The 16,223-nt window shown below is 32.3% G+C and overlaps 1 protein-coding gene and 1 long non-coding RNA gene across 4 annotated transcripts in view; one reads left to right on the top strand and one right to left on the bottom strand.

Annotated features, from left to right (window-relative positions):
• LOC132949983 (echinoderm microtubule-associated protein-like 2) overlaps positions 1-12,362 on the top strand; it is a 56,123-nt gene extending 43,761 nt beyond the window's left edge. For 2 of the 3 annotated variants that reach the window (XM_061021143.1, XM_061021141.1), the window contains 14 exons: positions 3,610-3,765; positions 5,392-5,541; positions 6,063-6,135; positions 6,211-6,312; positions 6,437-6,541; positions 8,256-8,496; positions 8,731-8,888; positions 9,577-9,834; positions 9,904-10,041; positions 10,129-10,245; positions 10,393-10,452; positions 10,892-10,979; positions 11,062-11,288; positions 11,834-12,362. In XM_061021143.1, coding sequence (XP_060877126.1) covers positions 3,610-3,765; positions 5,392-5,541; positions 6,063-6,135; positions 6,211-6,312; positions 6,437-6,541; positions 8,256-8,496; positions 8,731-8,888; positions 9,577-9,834; positions 9,904-10,041; positions 10,129-10,245; positions 10,393-10,452; positions 10,892-10,979; positions 11,062-11,288; positions 11,834-11,959 — 1,999 coding nt within the window. In that variant the 3' untranslated portion in view covers positions 11,960-12,362. The remainder of the gene's footprint in view (positions 1-3,609; positions 3,766-5,391; positions 5,542-6,062; positions 6,136-6,210; positions 6,313-6,436; positions 6,542-8,255; positions 8,497-8,730; positions 8,889-9,576; positions 9,835-9,903; positions 10,042-10,128; positions 10,246-10,392; positions 10,453-10,891; positions 10,980-11,061; positions 11,289-11,833) is intronic. The other variant, XM_061021142.1, reaches the window with a different exon arrangement.
• Positions 12,363-12,996: 634 nt separating this feature from the next.
• On the bottom strand, positions 12,997-15,155 carry LOC132950321 (uncharacterized). The gene is made up of 3 exons (XR_009665192.1): positions 15,100-15,155; positions 13,611-13,814; positions 12,997-13,549 (listed from the first exon to the last, which is right to left on the bottom strand). It is a non-coding gene; the product is annotated as an uncharacterized LOC132950321 (long non-coding RNA).
• Between the last annotated feature and the right edge of the window lie 1,068 nt (positions 15,156-16,223).

The following is a 16,223-nucleotide window of genomic DNA, read 5'->3' as shown; positions in this document are numbered from 1 at the left end:
CCAAAATTGAAGTACAGATCGAGTGATTGTCATTCGATTCGACAGTACGTGATTTTATTCTAATTGTATGAACCTTGATGCCCCGTAGTACTACCTACCTACGATTTTTCCATGTCGCCTGTTGGAATGACCGGCAGTAATGGAAACAATAAATGTCGCTGTATAGTGACATAATGACGTGCAAGTCTCTGTATAAGTAGGAAGAGAGGATACACTGTGAATAGTTTACGGGTAGATGATGACTAGATGAGAGTAATATTGACAAGTTCTTAATCTTTTTCTTGTGGACGGGCGACCGAACAATATCCTGCAGTGTAAATCCTGCAGTTTTATACCTATACAGTGTACAATGTACATCCTCGAATAAAATATCATAAAAAAAATTTCATATATAATATGAAAGTGCGCAGACAAGTACCTATCCGCGGAGGACCATTATACCATATGTAATGTGTATAATGGGATTCGATGAATTTAACGCCGTTTTCTTATATCATATCCCCAAGTCCAAGCTGTGTACCCCGCACGAACCACTGCGGTTGTAGTGTACATAAGTATATCATAATATTATTATTTGTAATATTATATATTATGTTAGTCATCAGTCATCACTGATCGTGCACGACTATGCGGCGGTTACGACCTACCCGCAACCTTATACCGCGATTAATGCGATCTCATAATAATATATTTTATTCGAAGCATTTCATTGTACGCAATGCGCATACAATTAATTATTAACTCCGTTGACCGTGACACTTGAAGTGCAGCAAATCCGCGCCCCGTTTCGGGCGTTTTACGAGTCTCTTCTTACCGTATACGTTTCCGGCAATTTGTAATCGGCTTAAGGAGTGAAAAACTTACAAACTTCACGGATTTCCTGTGAAAAATCAACCACTTGAAATCGTGCACAGCTCATTATCCTAATCGGAACATTTGGACCTGTTTAGTGTCTATAGGTACTAATTGGTACATAATAATATGTATATTTTTTTTCGAACGAAACCAATCTTATTACCTTTTTAGAGCCATAAATGTTGTAACTCTCATCTTGTAGGTAGGTATGTGTAAACTCATTTTGTTTTACATATTTATTAGCAAATTAATTATTGTGGGTCGAAAAATAGAGAAGATACTGGAAAACATATTTTTTACATTTTGTATCTATACCTGGGTGCTTAGTATTTTCATAAATTTACTTTTTAAAGGAAAATTCTGTAGTAATAATAATTTACCTAGTTAATAGTGTTAATACCTATTTAATATTATACAAGATATATCTAACAAGAATAAATTGTTTTTAAATTTAAACATATTAAAATATGATAAAAAAATTATACATTAATATCGATTCAAATTATACCTAATAAACAAATGTTATGCATTATAGTTTTTAATATTACATTTATCAGCCATTTCGGTTAAATCCTTTTCGGTTATACAATTACCAGGCTTGTATAGGACCGAGATATGTCTTGGTCAAAAACAGCTTATGAGAAAAATTTTGCTAATGAGATTTGAGATCTTCAATTATTTCTCATTCTGAAAGCCTGTATAGTAATAGACATTTATGATTTTTATTTTTTTTCACTTACTAATATTAGCGGTTGTTGTATTATGGTTATATGCTGTGTTAGATAGTTAGTTTTATGTAGGTATAACTTGTCCATCTCTATATAGTTGTAGGCATACATATCTCTATAAAGGTAAGCGACGGGGACTTTTCTTATAGTAATTGCTCGGACAGACCTCGAGGCGTTTTCCCGGCCTATTTAAAACGATTTGAACTACGAACGCCGTACCTACATTAAACGCGTATTGTTGAGATCACGAATACGTCCATTATTATTATAACATAAACACGATTTCAGTGTGTTTATGTGTTGTGGGAGGAGGAGACGAAGTCTATTTCGTATATTATTCTATCGTTGTCTTCTATTTATTATATTGTTCCGTTTTACTGCACAGTGCACACAATTACAGCAGATAGACACAACGAAAAATATAACGACGTACCTATATGTTATTTTAAATTATAATTATTCACCGGAGAAACGGTAAAGGTTAGTGGTTACCATAAGTAACCCGTAGTCCGTAGACGTCTATACTCTATATTCGTATGCATAAAATATTTAAATATAATATAGCGTAAGCTCGACGTATTATATTGTAATCAGTGATAAAACGTTAAAATTACCAAGTCACAATACGCTATAATCCAGTCGTTTAAAATTAATTTTTTTTTATCGCATTTTAGTATTGTCTACGATTTGATAAGAAAATCGTATAAATCGAACACGTAAATGCTCATGTACCTATATATAGGATTTTCTATAGGTATAATATCTATTATCTACCTGACTACCTATATATATGTGTACCGGTACATTTGAGTGTTTTATGTCGCGTCGAGTTTACTATCGAGGTAAAGGAGTTTGCGTGTTTGTTGATTTTGTGTATTATTTTAAAATCCCTTCATAGACGGTAAAAAGAATTTTTTCTGGCTGAGGAGGGAGATTCGTACACGTCACAATTGGCGAACGGCGCGTGATGTGTACTGTGTACACAACCGGACCGGACGGCGAAACCGATTTCAGTCGTTGGCTGTCCGGTCGACCGTTCGCTCGTCCGCACTCTCTAATTTATTTCGATTAAATAATTGTCAGTGTGCGTGTTAAATAATTATATGATCTTATTGTATATGTTTTGTGCCCTGCGTGTATTCAACAGTCTTGACGTATAATATAGGAATTAAAATGCCACCTCATCGTACCGACGCCAAAAGGTTTATATACTTTTTTTTTTTAAATTATATTAAGTATCTCGCGGGTAATGGAGAGGAAAATATATATTTTTAACACACGTCAAACCGATTCCGAGCTCGTCGCTTTTGATACGATTTTCGATTCGTTATAGATTTGGCATACATGTTTATGTAATAAATGTATAGTAGGTACCTACGTTTACCGTTACGAGATAATTTGCATTTTGTATATTATTAATATTGTATATTTTAATGATGGCGACTGACGAGCAGTATATGAGTAGTGATGCGGTTGACTCGCCAGGTCTTGCCGAAGTCTTAAGTCTGGGTTGGCTGTCGCTCCGTCTAATCCCTCTCGTGCTGGCCTTTTTTTTTTTTATTATTATATTAATCAAATACGTTACAAATTATTATTAAACATTACATATTTCGATTTCCTACCTACTGTCAACTTATATGATTTGTGTTGGAGGTGTTTGGGGGTTATACTTTAGGTAGGGTCTTATGAAAGCACGTAGTTTATAATTATTTAAAACTACGCTTGTCCATAATTTCATCGTTGTGGAACGCTCGTCTAACAAGATTATTTACAAAAATACTAAGAAATATTGGGCATCATTTAGAACTAACCATATAGGTATAATATTATAATTTATAACGTATATACAGTGTGTATAGTGTAATATAATATCGTTAAGTATATTATCCGATTTTCTTGACATAATAGCACATTCCCCTATACTCAAGTGTATGACAATTTGATCACTTGTTTGTTTGTTCGCCCATTGTAGTATTGTATGTATATTATATTATAACAATAATAATTGTGCGTTTGTTTTCCGCAGTACACGTGACGCTACGTACAATGAAGAGGAGGGTAGCGTACGGATGTTCCTGCGCGGACGTCCCATCAACCTGTACGCGCCGACTGCCGAGATCGCGTCCTACGACATCACCAAAGTGGCCACCGCTCCTTCGTCCAAGCTAAAACTCGATTGGGTGTATCCTTTTTTGCTGCACTAGACAAGCGCATATATAGTATATTTTCATAATAATTATATTATGTGATATACTATTATATTTAGCTTTTATTGAAAAACTGTATATTTTATTTTTATTATCAAGTAGCCGGGTTAGGTGCTGGTTTGAATACTACCATTACCGCCTGTTCTGTGATATTACGCTATACATTTTTTTTTGAAAATTATCAGATTTTTTTTTTACCACTTTCAAACGACGATTTCGTATTTTGAAGTTGATATTATTATGGATTAGGTATAGTCATAAAGGTACCTGCATTGTATAATATTGTTATTATATACAATTACCTATGACAATTAGATTTTGGTAGACAATGCACATTTCTTGACTTTTCTGCGATTTACCAACCTAAGTACCTGCAATGTCGAGTTTATCGTGTTATAATTATATACTATTTAGTGGGCAATAATTGACTACTTAAAACGAAATTACATAGTTTTTGATTTCAAACGTACATTACGTTTAATGAGTAATAATGATACACGCTGTGTGTATTCGTCATATTATGTTTTCCACGCTGTAAATAACGATAAAAATAATAAATATGATAGGTATAGTAATTTATTAATTCGCGAAATGCACTCCGTACTGATAAATAAATAAAATACGTTTAAAAAGTGTTTAAAACAATATGCATTAAGCCAATAATAAATAATAATTATATCACTACAATCATAATTTATTATATCGAAAAAAAGCGATTCGGTTTGTTTAGCAAATCAACACATTATATAATATATAAACTGTCTCATTAGTCATCCGTCAATTGATAAAATAATAAAGTCTGTTAGAGATAACTGTTATTTTATAGACGCGATAAGGAAAACTCAGCATTATTACACTAAATAATTCTATAAAATTAATAAATACTGATAAACATTCTTTTTACGACAAAATTGTAAAAACCAAAATTATTGTTACATTGATTGTATATTTTGGGGTTACAGAAAAAGTATGAAAATTCAATATAAAATATAACCATATACCATATTTCAATTTTTTGATCTAAAGTCAAAGTTACGTGTTTACGAGGAGCCATTGTAACAAACAAGAATAATAACCACTCGACAAGAAAGAAGTAAACGAACTGACTATCGGGTATCGATTTATTATGTACTAGGAACAGCAGGTAATAAAAATGACAAAATTGTATTTGTCGATAACAATATCTTATAGATTAATTGGGTTGCGGGAATTCTCGTAAAATCTATTTGCTTATCATATTTACAAATGGAATTTTGCCGTCCGGATTACCGCGTTCACCGGATTATCGGGGGTCCGGACTATCGAGGCTCTACTGTACCTACTATACTCACCGTACCTACTGTGAAACCTCTGTTTACGGACATCCTTCGCTAGCGAGTACACTCTCAATAACGGACACTTCTAAATTCTTCGGCATAAATATCCGTTGGAAAATATCCCTCCTATAACAGCGGACGTGTCGTACCTAATTCCGCCGTGATGTCCGCTGTGGAGATGTTTTTACTGAATATAATACTGCAACAACGAACAACCCTATTCTGCGGTACCTATCGACGGGTATAATTATTATTATTGTTTTCCTTAACCGTCCAAATCTACAGTTATGGGTACAGAGGGAAAGACTGCCGTTCCAACTTATACCTGTTGCCCACCGGCGAAATGGTATACTTCGTGGCCTCTGTGGCCGTGCTGTACAACGTCGAAGAACAAAGCCAGAGACACTATTTGGGACACACGGACGACATCAAATGGTAACTGCAGTGGTTTGCGCATCTTATACCGACCGGCCATAACAAATTATAGATACCAGGGTTGGTGGGGTCAGATTGGAGTTTTCGCGAGAGTGCGCTGATATCGGTTGCAGCACCCACAGCTGATTTTCTGTTTTTGAATAAAAGTTTCCCTCTAAAAACTCGCTGAACCCTTTGAAATGCTATTTTATTGAACGCAATCGATACGAATTAAAAATTAAAATAGATTTGTTATTATGCTATAAAAATAATAATAATAATAATAATAATAATAATTTTGAAATTTGTATTTTACTTTTTTCGACACGAGACCTATATATTATATACGTTTTTTCTCTCAACGTTGGTCGTATTTTGTTTTTCTGTTATTCATTAGAACAATTTTATTTCCGCGCGGTATCGCGGTCGATGGCGTTATATATGATAAATACCTGGAAATAACGTCGTCTACTCGTCTCGCGAGCCGCGATGTCAAGTAGTTAAATTGTAACTAAAAAATGTAATTTTGATTTATTTTCCAGTTTGACCATTCACCCCAACAAGCTTTTGGTGGCTACTGGCCAGACCGCCGGACACGACGGACGCGAGGGAAAAGTAAGACTTTGGCGAATCCGTCCCGAAAACGAACGTACCAAAATATTATTAAACGTATTTTTTTTCTTTCCTTAGCCCCATATCCGAGTGTGGAATTCGGTCAGCTTGGCGACGGTGGTCGTGTTGGGATTGGGCGAATTCGAACGGTCAATCAGCTGTCTGTCGTTTTCCAAAGCGGTAAGTCTACCTGTGGATTTTCGTCAGCTCGTCATACTATCTGGGCCGATGACATTCGGTTTACAAATAGTATAATATCGTATTTATTATTTTGCTTTTCAAACTCACATTTTGGTTTCGACAGGACGGCGGTAGCCTTTTGTGCGCCATCGACGAGGGAAACGATCACAACATATCCGTGTGGGACTGGCAGAAGAACGAAAAGGGTCACAAGATCACGGAGACCAAGGTCAGTCGAATCGTTAATAACGATTATTGTTATTAGGTAGTCATTGTTATAATCGTCCGACCTTGCGGCTTACCGTCGTTTGGACGCCGACTTCCGGTTTTTTATTTATTTTCTTGTCGTCGTCTTCGGCGACGCTCCTGCAGCATGTAAGTGTTTGCCACCTCCCATGGGCGCGAATAAGTAGGATCTTAGCCCCCACAAAAACTAATGATTTCACTACTATAATTTAAGAGTATCAAGTATAGACCTACAGCCCCTAAATTTCAAACACTTGCTATTTACGCCTATGCCACCTCCACTTTCTCCCATGCGTATACCATACCCCGGTGAATCGCGGACATTTCTCCCCCCGACTAATTTCAGTGTAGTACGACATTTTCCCCCGATATATTTTTGATGCGGACATTTCCCCCTCATTTTAGATTCTGAGCGAAGCGATGAATGTATTGATTTTACAATGATGTGTTTTTTTTTTTATTTTTGTGTCCGTCATCACCTTTTAGGACAGTAAAAGTTCTTGGATTTTCTTCAACAATAACTTTTCTGATAGGAAAGTGAATCTAGTTGGTACTTTGGGGGTGTCAAAAGTAAAAATTTCCCAGTAGTTTTCAAAAGCGACGTGAAAAACAAAAGAAAAATTAAGGAAAAACGGTAATTTTTACGCAAAATCTGTTTTCGAGAAAATCGATTTTGGTTTTTGGCGCAACTCTAAAACAAATGATCGTAGGAACATGAAATTTTGACTGAATGTTTATATAAGCATTTTCTATACACCATAACATTTTCCAAATATTTTGACTTATTTTGAACTGTTTACGGGCATTTTCAGTTTCCATTTTTTTTTAGTTTTTGTTTCTATAAATATCAATAAAATTTTATTTGTTGGTTAAAAAAGCTTGAAAATTTAATAGAAGGCTCCTAGGTTATTGTTTCAAAGGCAGATGAAAAAAATTAAAAATCCTTAGTCACAGTTTTTATTTATAAGCATTTAAAGTTCAAATCTTAAAATACGGAAAAATCACGAAAATTATCAAATTATTTTGAGTTAAGAATTCATAAAAATTTTTCTTTTTAAATCTAATTTATAATTTAATAATTATTTTGTAGTTAAAAATTTATAAAATGTTCTACTTTTATAGCTAACGATTGAAAATTTAAGACAAGGTTCCACATAAATAGTTTATATATAAATTACTTTATTCACAATAATATCATTAAAATATATACTTGGTAATATCATAGGCTGACTGACCGTTTTCGCTCATAATTGTTTTTCTTATACAATGATATTATATCATTGAATTCAAATTTAACAACATCCATTACAGTGACCCACTTTTAACCTACTGTACAGCAGAGGGACATCCACTTACCCACCTTTTTTTACTTTTGACTCCCCAAAGTACCAACTTGATTCACTTTCCTATCAGAAAAGATACTGTTGAAGAAAATCTAAGCACTTTTACTGTCCTAAAAGGTGATGACAGATACAAAAAAAAAAATTAAAAAAATATAAAAAAACACACATCATTGTAAAATCAGTACATTCATCGTTCCGCTCAGAATCTAAAATAATTAAGGAAAATGTCCTACTACACCTAAAACAGTCGGGGGAGAAATGTCAATGGTCTATATATTGACGAACATAATATTATATTAAATAATAATAAACAATATTCGCAATTACCCATTCTTATATTTACTGGACTTGTAGTGTTCTATGGACACCGTGGTGGCTGCGGAATTCCACCCACTGGAGCGCAACCAGATCGTCACCTGCGGCAAGGGCCACATCAGTTTCTGGACACTGGATGCCGGAGGTACCCTTTACAAGCGAAACGGAATATTCGAGACTACCCGCGACCGTCCCAAGTACGTGACGTGCTTGGCCTTCACGCAAAACGGAGACATCTTGTCCGGAGACTCGAACGGATCCGTAGTCATATGGGGACGCGGTGAGTACCCGAACAAAAAAATAATACTACAGGTTTTGGGCATAATATACATTATGGGCAGTCGGACTCGATTTAGGTATTTTGAGACACAAGGCAAGATAGAATAACAGGCTTTGCTATTCAGTCTAAACCCCTCTCTTGGTGGTTAATATTTTCAGTTCATTGCTGTTGATTTCTCACACCAAGTTCAAGTTTAGTTGTGTATTATAATAAATTTTCTTTCCAAACCTATAGGCACAAATAATATCATTAAAGTCGCTCGAAACGTGCATGAAGGATCAGTGTTTTCCATCTGTGTGTTGAAAGAAGGCAGCATTATAACTGGGGGCGGCAAAGACGGTAAACTGATCCAGTTTGACTCTTCGATGCATCCCACTGGATATGAAGCACAAGTAAGCTATTGTTGTTAATTATAATATCAAACTGTTCACTATGTTAATTTCATAAATATATCTTGTTGTTATATCTTAACAGGTGTATAACCTAACCTCTCGCAAACATATTTTTTATTCACAATATTCATGAACAACTTAAAATTGTGTTGATACCAAAAGAATTTTTAATGTTATGTTCTCGATATTTTATGAACTAAAAACAAATTAAACCAGAATTTTTTTTTAAATTCAATTCGACAATTAAATAAATATAATTTTAAAATAATTGTTTTGAAAGTATCTGAATATAATAATATACTAAGGGCCAGTTATACCATCTCTGATTAAAGTTAACCGTAGTTTAATTGGCCGAATTTGCCCGGTTATAAAATCTGTAGACCGTAGACGGTACAATTGGCCCTATAAGTATAGTATTAAATTATCAGTTATTAAAAATATTTTTTTTTTAAATTTTAATTCAACTCATTCCAATTTTTTTTTTTTTGGACACCTTTGTATATATTTATTAAATTTCAGTTTTAGATAAATGTTGATGTCTCATAAATTTTTTAATGACATTAAATATTTTTTCTAAAAATTATTTAATTACATTGATAGGTAGTAAATACCTATTTATTATTTTATATTTTAATAATTCCATAATATTATGATCTAAAATTTTAATTATTTCTTCTTTTCAACATAGGTTGCTGAACATTTGGGTGGTATTCGTACAGTATCTGAAGGCCGTGGATCACAATTGCTAGTTGGATCCACCCGCAACTGCATTTTGATCGGTTCATTGTCGATGGGCTTCAGCCCTGCTGTCCTGGGCCATACCGATGAACTGTGGGCGTTATGTCCTCATCCCACATTAGCTCAATTTCTCACAGCCGGATTCGATCGCATTGTCCAGCTTTGGGATTCGTTATCTCGCTCTGTTGTATGGAGTAAAGACATTGCAGTTAGTATTACATTCGCATTAGCAAATTTTACATTTCATATCTACATCACTTCTGTACATAATATACAGGAACAAGCACAGTCGGCTGCATTCTCTAGTGATGGTAGAATAATCATCGTTGGTTGTGTATCTGGAAAATGGATTGTCATGAATTCGGAAACACGAGAAATTTATTCGACTCACGTTGACGGAAACGAACCAATACAGGTACGCACAATTTCAGTGTAAATAATTATAATTTAAATGCACTAAAATAAAATTTGTAATCACTAAATTGTTTATTATCATTTAAAGGTTGCGAAATTCTCGCCAGACGGCCAACTACTTGCTCTTGGTTCCAGGGACAATTATATCTACATATATCAGGTCACAGATGGTGCCAGACATTACACTCGTTTAGGACGTTGCACTGTAAGTATTTTAGTCTATGTATTGTCCATTGTGCATCTGAACCTTATGTGCTCTTATTAATAACCGTATAAAATTGTTAACCTATTACCCCATATGACACTACCCATTCCACATAATTATTTTTTGTTGAACTCACTCGATGTTTAGTGTTGGGAAGATAAACGTCGCAGGAGATGTAGCACCGGCGCTATTGTTGACAAGATGTTGGTAGGTGTAGGTTACCAGTGTAGAGCCGAGTGTTGCTGCATGTAGATGTTTTTGTAGAGATCAAAAAAATTAATGTACAGAAAAGATATTACATTGGATGAATTAAATTGTATCATTAGTGGTTAACCAATATTATTATGCATATTAATTCGCTGTAGGTTTACTTGTTTTTGTTTTTTTTTTAATTAATTAATATTGTAAATTGTTTAATATTTTATATTAATGATTTGATTTGCCGCTGTTAGTGTATATTTTATAAAGGTATCAATATGTTTGTACATATTGATGTTGAGTTTGTACTTTGTATGCTTTAGTAATCAATAATAGTTTATTGGTTGTTAAAATGGTATCCATAATTATATTTTTTGTGTGTTAGGTGTACATATTATTTTTAATAGAAATAAATTTAATTGCGGTGATTTTGTTTTTATTGAATTAGGGCCATTCAAGCTTTATCACTCATTTGGATTGGTCAAAGGATAACGAGCACCTGCGCAGTAACTCTGGAGACTACGAGCTGTTATATTGTATGTACCACTTTTTTTTATTTGATGTAAAACCAAATGTATTGTTGTAAATGTTATTGAATCTATTTTTCTATTCAATTAGGGAAAGTGAAAGTTTGTCGTCAAGTCACGCACAGCACTCAATTTAGGGACACTGCATGGGCATCCAACTCTTGCGTCTTGACATTCTCCTCCATCGGAATATGGCCTGAAGGTGCTGATGGCACTGATGTTAATGCATGCGAACGATCAAACGGATCCAAGGTGATGGCTACAGGAGACGACTTTGGTAAAGTGAAACTGTATTCGTACCCGGTCAAACAACCTAAGGTAAAGACAACGATAATGAATGTAGTACACTACCATATAATTTGTTAACATTAGAAAAGCGCAATTCATTATTAATCTCTACGTTTATAATGTTTATATATTAATGTTTTTTTTTTTATTATTATTATACCTTTTTTTGTTTGTAAAACAATATATCATGTACAATCTATACAAATATAGTATAATAAGTAAGTTTGATGACAAATTTGACAATGGTGTTTGGGATAAGAATAGGAAGGCTCCCAGCGGAGCCACCTGACAAGCTTAAGTTAATATATCATATTATTGTTATAACAACAAAATTATTGTAGTTGCCATAATATATTAAAACAGTAATTTTAGAAGCATTAATAATTTCACAAGATAATTTGCTCATTAAATTCTTTTGAAATAAGTAAAATTTCTAGATAAACATTGTGTGGTAATTATCAAATAGAGGTTTATAAATTGTTTACTTTTACTAAACTGCATACATTTGGTTATAGTATTATTATAATTATTACTACTCTTCAGTGTTTAATGATTTTCTTATTTGTATTCCACAGTCGCTATGCCACGTGTATGGAGGCCACAGCAGTCATGTGACAAACGTGACTTTCTTGCACGACGACTCCAGACTGATATCGATTGGTGGCAAAGACACCAGCGTCCTACAATGGGAAATCATATAAAAGAGCGTTAATTGAATCTTATTATTATTATTATTATTATTACAATTATTATCATCATTATTATCGTTCAAATGATTCTTCACTATTATGAGAAAAAATTAATTATTGAATCTATAATTATATTTATTATTGTTTAGTACATATTTTTAATAATATTCACTTTAGCACAAATACAGTCTATGTACAACGTGTTTGTGTTATTCAAATGTTCTATATTATTATTCGTTATTACACGTTCAATGTTATGTCGACAATTATTCATAGAATAATACATTATTATTATTATCATCATCACTCGTTTTTTTCGTCGAATCGTATTAATTATAACAATATTATTATTATATTGTACTTTTGTGTTTTTTTAAAATAAACAAACGTAATATGTGTCAATAATAGTTAAACATTGCTGTTTTTTTTTTTTTTTAATAATACTTTTACTCAAATGTCAATTCATCAAACTTGTTGAGTATTATGTCGGCAAAATATCAGGTTGATACTACTAAAACTACTCAAACTGCTGATATGTTATTAAGAACAAGTGGTTTAAAGCAAAGGAAAATACGGATACACTATCATGAGATGCTATTTATAAATTATGCTCATCTACAATGTCTTAAATCTTAGCAAATTTTTTTCAATTTCGGGTAAAGCAAATATTTTTCTTTTCCAATTATATTACATCTATTAAGTAATAAAAATTCACAGTCATTGTACAACACATTCATAAATAACTTAAGAGGACGCCAAACCCGCAAGTGTTGTTCCCGTCTTACAATAAGTGCGTAACATAGCAAATTTACACTTTGCAGATCACATTTAGCTCCATTAGTTTAAAAATTCACTATTGACCTATTGCGATGCTTGATGGTATGAACATTATCTATATTTGACGTCCGTATGTTGTTTTTTTTATAATTAAATTTTTTAGTAAGTTATACGTATATATACTATATAACATGGCGTAAACTAAATGTTCATAGCATACATGATAAAACTTAAGTACGTGTTGTACAAAACAAATTTTATTAAATTCAGCGATTTGACATGGAATAATACAAAAATAAAAACATATTAGTATAACGTGTAATTTAACCAGACTTTTCAATATTGATAAAAAGCTATAAAATACTTTTAATAACATTTTAAAAAATTGATTATAATCTTGAAATATACTAGTCAGAGTAACCCCCGCTGTATTACACACATTTACACTACACGCAAAACATTACAAACTTAACTGCCATTAGGTACCTAGAATAGCATTAGGTTTTATAACATAAATACTGGGAGATGTAAAGATAAAATGTGTATCACTATGTAATATAAAATAATTTAAAATAATAGATAATACAATAGAACTTTTTAGTATACTGCCATAACGAGAACCCTATTTTGAAAATCCAGCTTTCAAAAAAACTGGCAGGAAATTAGAAATTATTTTCCTCTACAATGCTGCAACACCGGTGCTTTGACGTAGCTCCAAGAACTCTCGATAATATTTGGATGAACACCTGATTCGGGATCCTTGAAATGTAGGCTGTAGATTCACTGAACAGAGAATACAACCCTCGTTTTTTAGGTGTCGTACATCTAAAATTATTTAGCAGTGTTAAGAGTTTATACGTTTTAACAAGATCACTAAAAATACTACCTTCCAGCAATCTGAAATAATTGTGGTTCCAGGTTTCACTCACTGCTTAATGATGGTTAATAGGGTGTTGGCGTTACGATTTTCAACAGGAACCATGAAACAATTTCCAGTGCCATCCATTGCCCTTCAACTCGATGCCTTTCTTTTGCCAAATTTGGATTCATCGATTTCAATAGCATGCCCATATCCACAAAGCATAACTTTCTGGACAATTTATTTATGATTTGTAATCACTTCATGGGAATATTGTTATTAGTTTAATTTATTATTATTATTTATAATATAGCTATTAAATGGGAGAGCAAGGATTAAGACAGTGATTTTTTATTTGATTAGCTTGTATAGTTAATATACCATTATTCCTACTTGTTTATTACAATTTAAATATTAATACAGCAAAATTTCCATATAACAATCCCATTGAGCATAAAAAAAATTTGTATTATAGTGAATTTCGTTAAATAGAATTGAATAAATTTGGTTTGGTTCTAAAAATATTTTGTTGATCAGAATCTTTTTGTTAAATGGAAGTTTCACTGTATTAGCATATGATAAAATTTTTTGATCCATATTTAATTGTGGTGATATGTTCATTAGAGGTCCCTATTTCACGTGTATTTAAAAACACGGGTATCTGTGTTAAAGTCCGTGTAAATAAAATACATGGGCAAATGAATATTGGAATCCGTGTACCCGTGTATTTGTTTCAGTCCGTGTATCCGTGTATTTGTGTTAATATTAATATTATTATTTATATTTGTACATAATAATTACAGTAAAATCTCCCCAAACGGATACCTCCTAACAGCGGACAATATCTTGGGAACGGGGACATTTTCATTACTTTTCAATGTAAATACTTCCAAATAGTAGATTGTAGAAATAATTTACTATGCAATAATTTGGAAAAAAAATTGTATTACCAGTCTATATGATTGATTTATAAATTTTTAATCCGATTTTAACAAACTAAGTTTTTTTAAGTAATAAATAATAATAATAATACAGTTTACATAGAACATTAACAAAAAAAGTTAAGGAAATAATTAAATATGACAATATGCTCGATGATTTCACACATTATATAAATAAAAAAAATATTAATTAATAATTATTATAGCATTTTAAATACACGTGTATTTAAGATACAAGGACTTCCGAGTAATTACACGTGTACCCGGATTTTCATTACATGGGTAGTAATACGTTTAAGATACGTGTACTACACGTGTTGGTTAATACTCGGTCAAAATCGCGAGCTCTAATGTTCACAAAAATAGTTTTTTTTTTTTAATTTAAATATAGTACTTATAGAAATTTGTATACCTAGTTAAAAGTAAATTAACTAAATTTTGATCAAACAGATTAATTATTTGGAATCTTCAAAAATATAAATAAAAGTGGTTCACTTCATCCGTCGTACAGTGTCTTACCAAATATTATTATAGATACTTGCTAAAATAATAGACAATGTATTATAGTTTCATACCAATTACTGTATGTTGTGTTTTTAATTTTTTCAATGTTTCAGCATATGTAAGTAATTTCAGCAATGAGGCCTAGAAAGTTTTTTTTTTTTTTTTATTATTAATAAAATACACAATCTGTACACAATAAGGCACAATAAGAGTATGGGCTATGATAAATAAAATATGAATAACGTGAGGAGGGAGGCCCACCAGTGTGGATACCCTCTAACTTGGGGTGAAATGATGTCATGGAGTGGACGAAATGGGAAGTGAAATTTTGTTAATTAGGGAAGTAAGAGCCAATAAAAGAGGGTTTAAAATACATTTTAAAATGTAATGTGTATATTTTTGTTTTTATGTCAATTATATACTTAACAACAAATTTCTTAGCAAATATCTCCACACTGTGGTAAACATTATACATTTTTATATTATTCCATTTACGATGGAGTTGCCCGGCATAAACAAAAAAATTATATAATAGATTGTCAAACACGCCATGTGCCAATTTCTTCACATTATTATGATTGCAATGATATTTTTTTGTGTTAGCTAAAAAATTTCAATATTTTAGAATTATATTGCTTATATTACTTTATATTTAGGTAATATAATTTGTATTTAATTTACTTAATGCTGTTACATTTATTGAGGCCAATGTCTTGCAGTCTTTGAAAAAATTATCTACCTACATAATTTGTGTCTTTGTAGAAACCGGTAGAACCTGAAACAACTTTAAAATTCTTCGAATGAATTAAAAGTATTTTGGAGTTTCATACTTATATTATTATTTAACTTTAAAACAAAAAACAGAATTTTGAAAAAAAACTGTGAATAAACTTGTAATTCAACATATATAGGTACTCGTCTATGCTCGTCATGATGTTATACAATTGAAGGAAAAGATACCTATAAAGGTTAGTAAAGGCCAAATAAACAATTCAAGTTTCCCTAGTAAAATAACTATTATTATACATTTAAATTAGGCGCCCAATGCTCAATGGCAACATGTAGTTTACAGTGTGACCCGGTACTCTATTATCGAACCGGGCACCAGGTGCTCTAAACACAGTGTCAAATTGATTAATGTCTTATTCACGAATTAATATATACTTAGTTTGTTGGCTTATAATAAAAACTAATA

Source organism: Metopolophium dirhodum, chromosome 8 (assembly GCF_019925205.1).
Source record: "Metopolophium dirhodum isolate CAU chromosome 8, ASM1992520v1, whole genome shotgun sequence".
Classification (NCBI taxonomy): Eukaryota; Metazoa; Arthropoda; class Insecta; order Hemiptera; family Aphididae; genus Metopolophium; species Metopolophium dirhodum.
The sequence above is the reverse complement of the archived record's forward strand: the minus strand, read 5'-3'. Positions and strand labels throughout refer to the sequence as shown.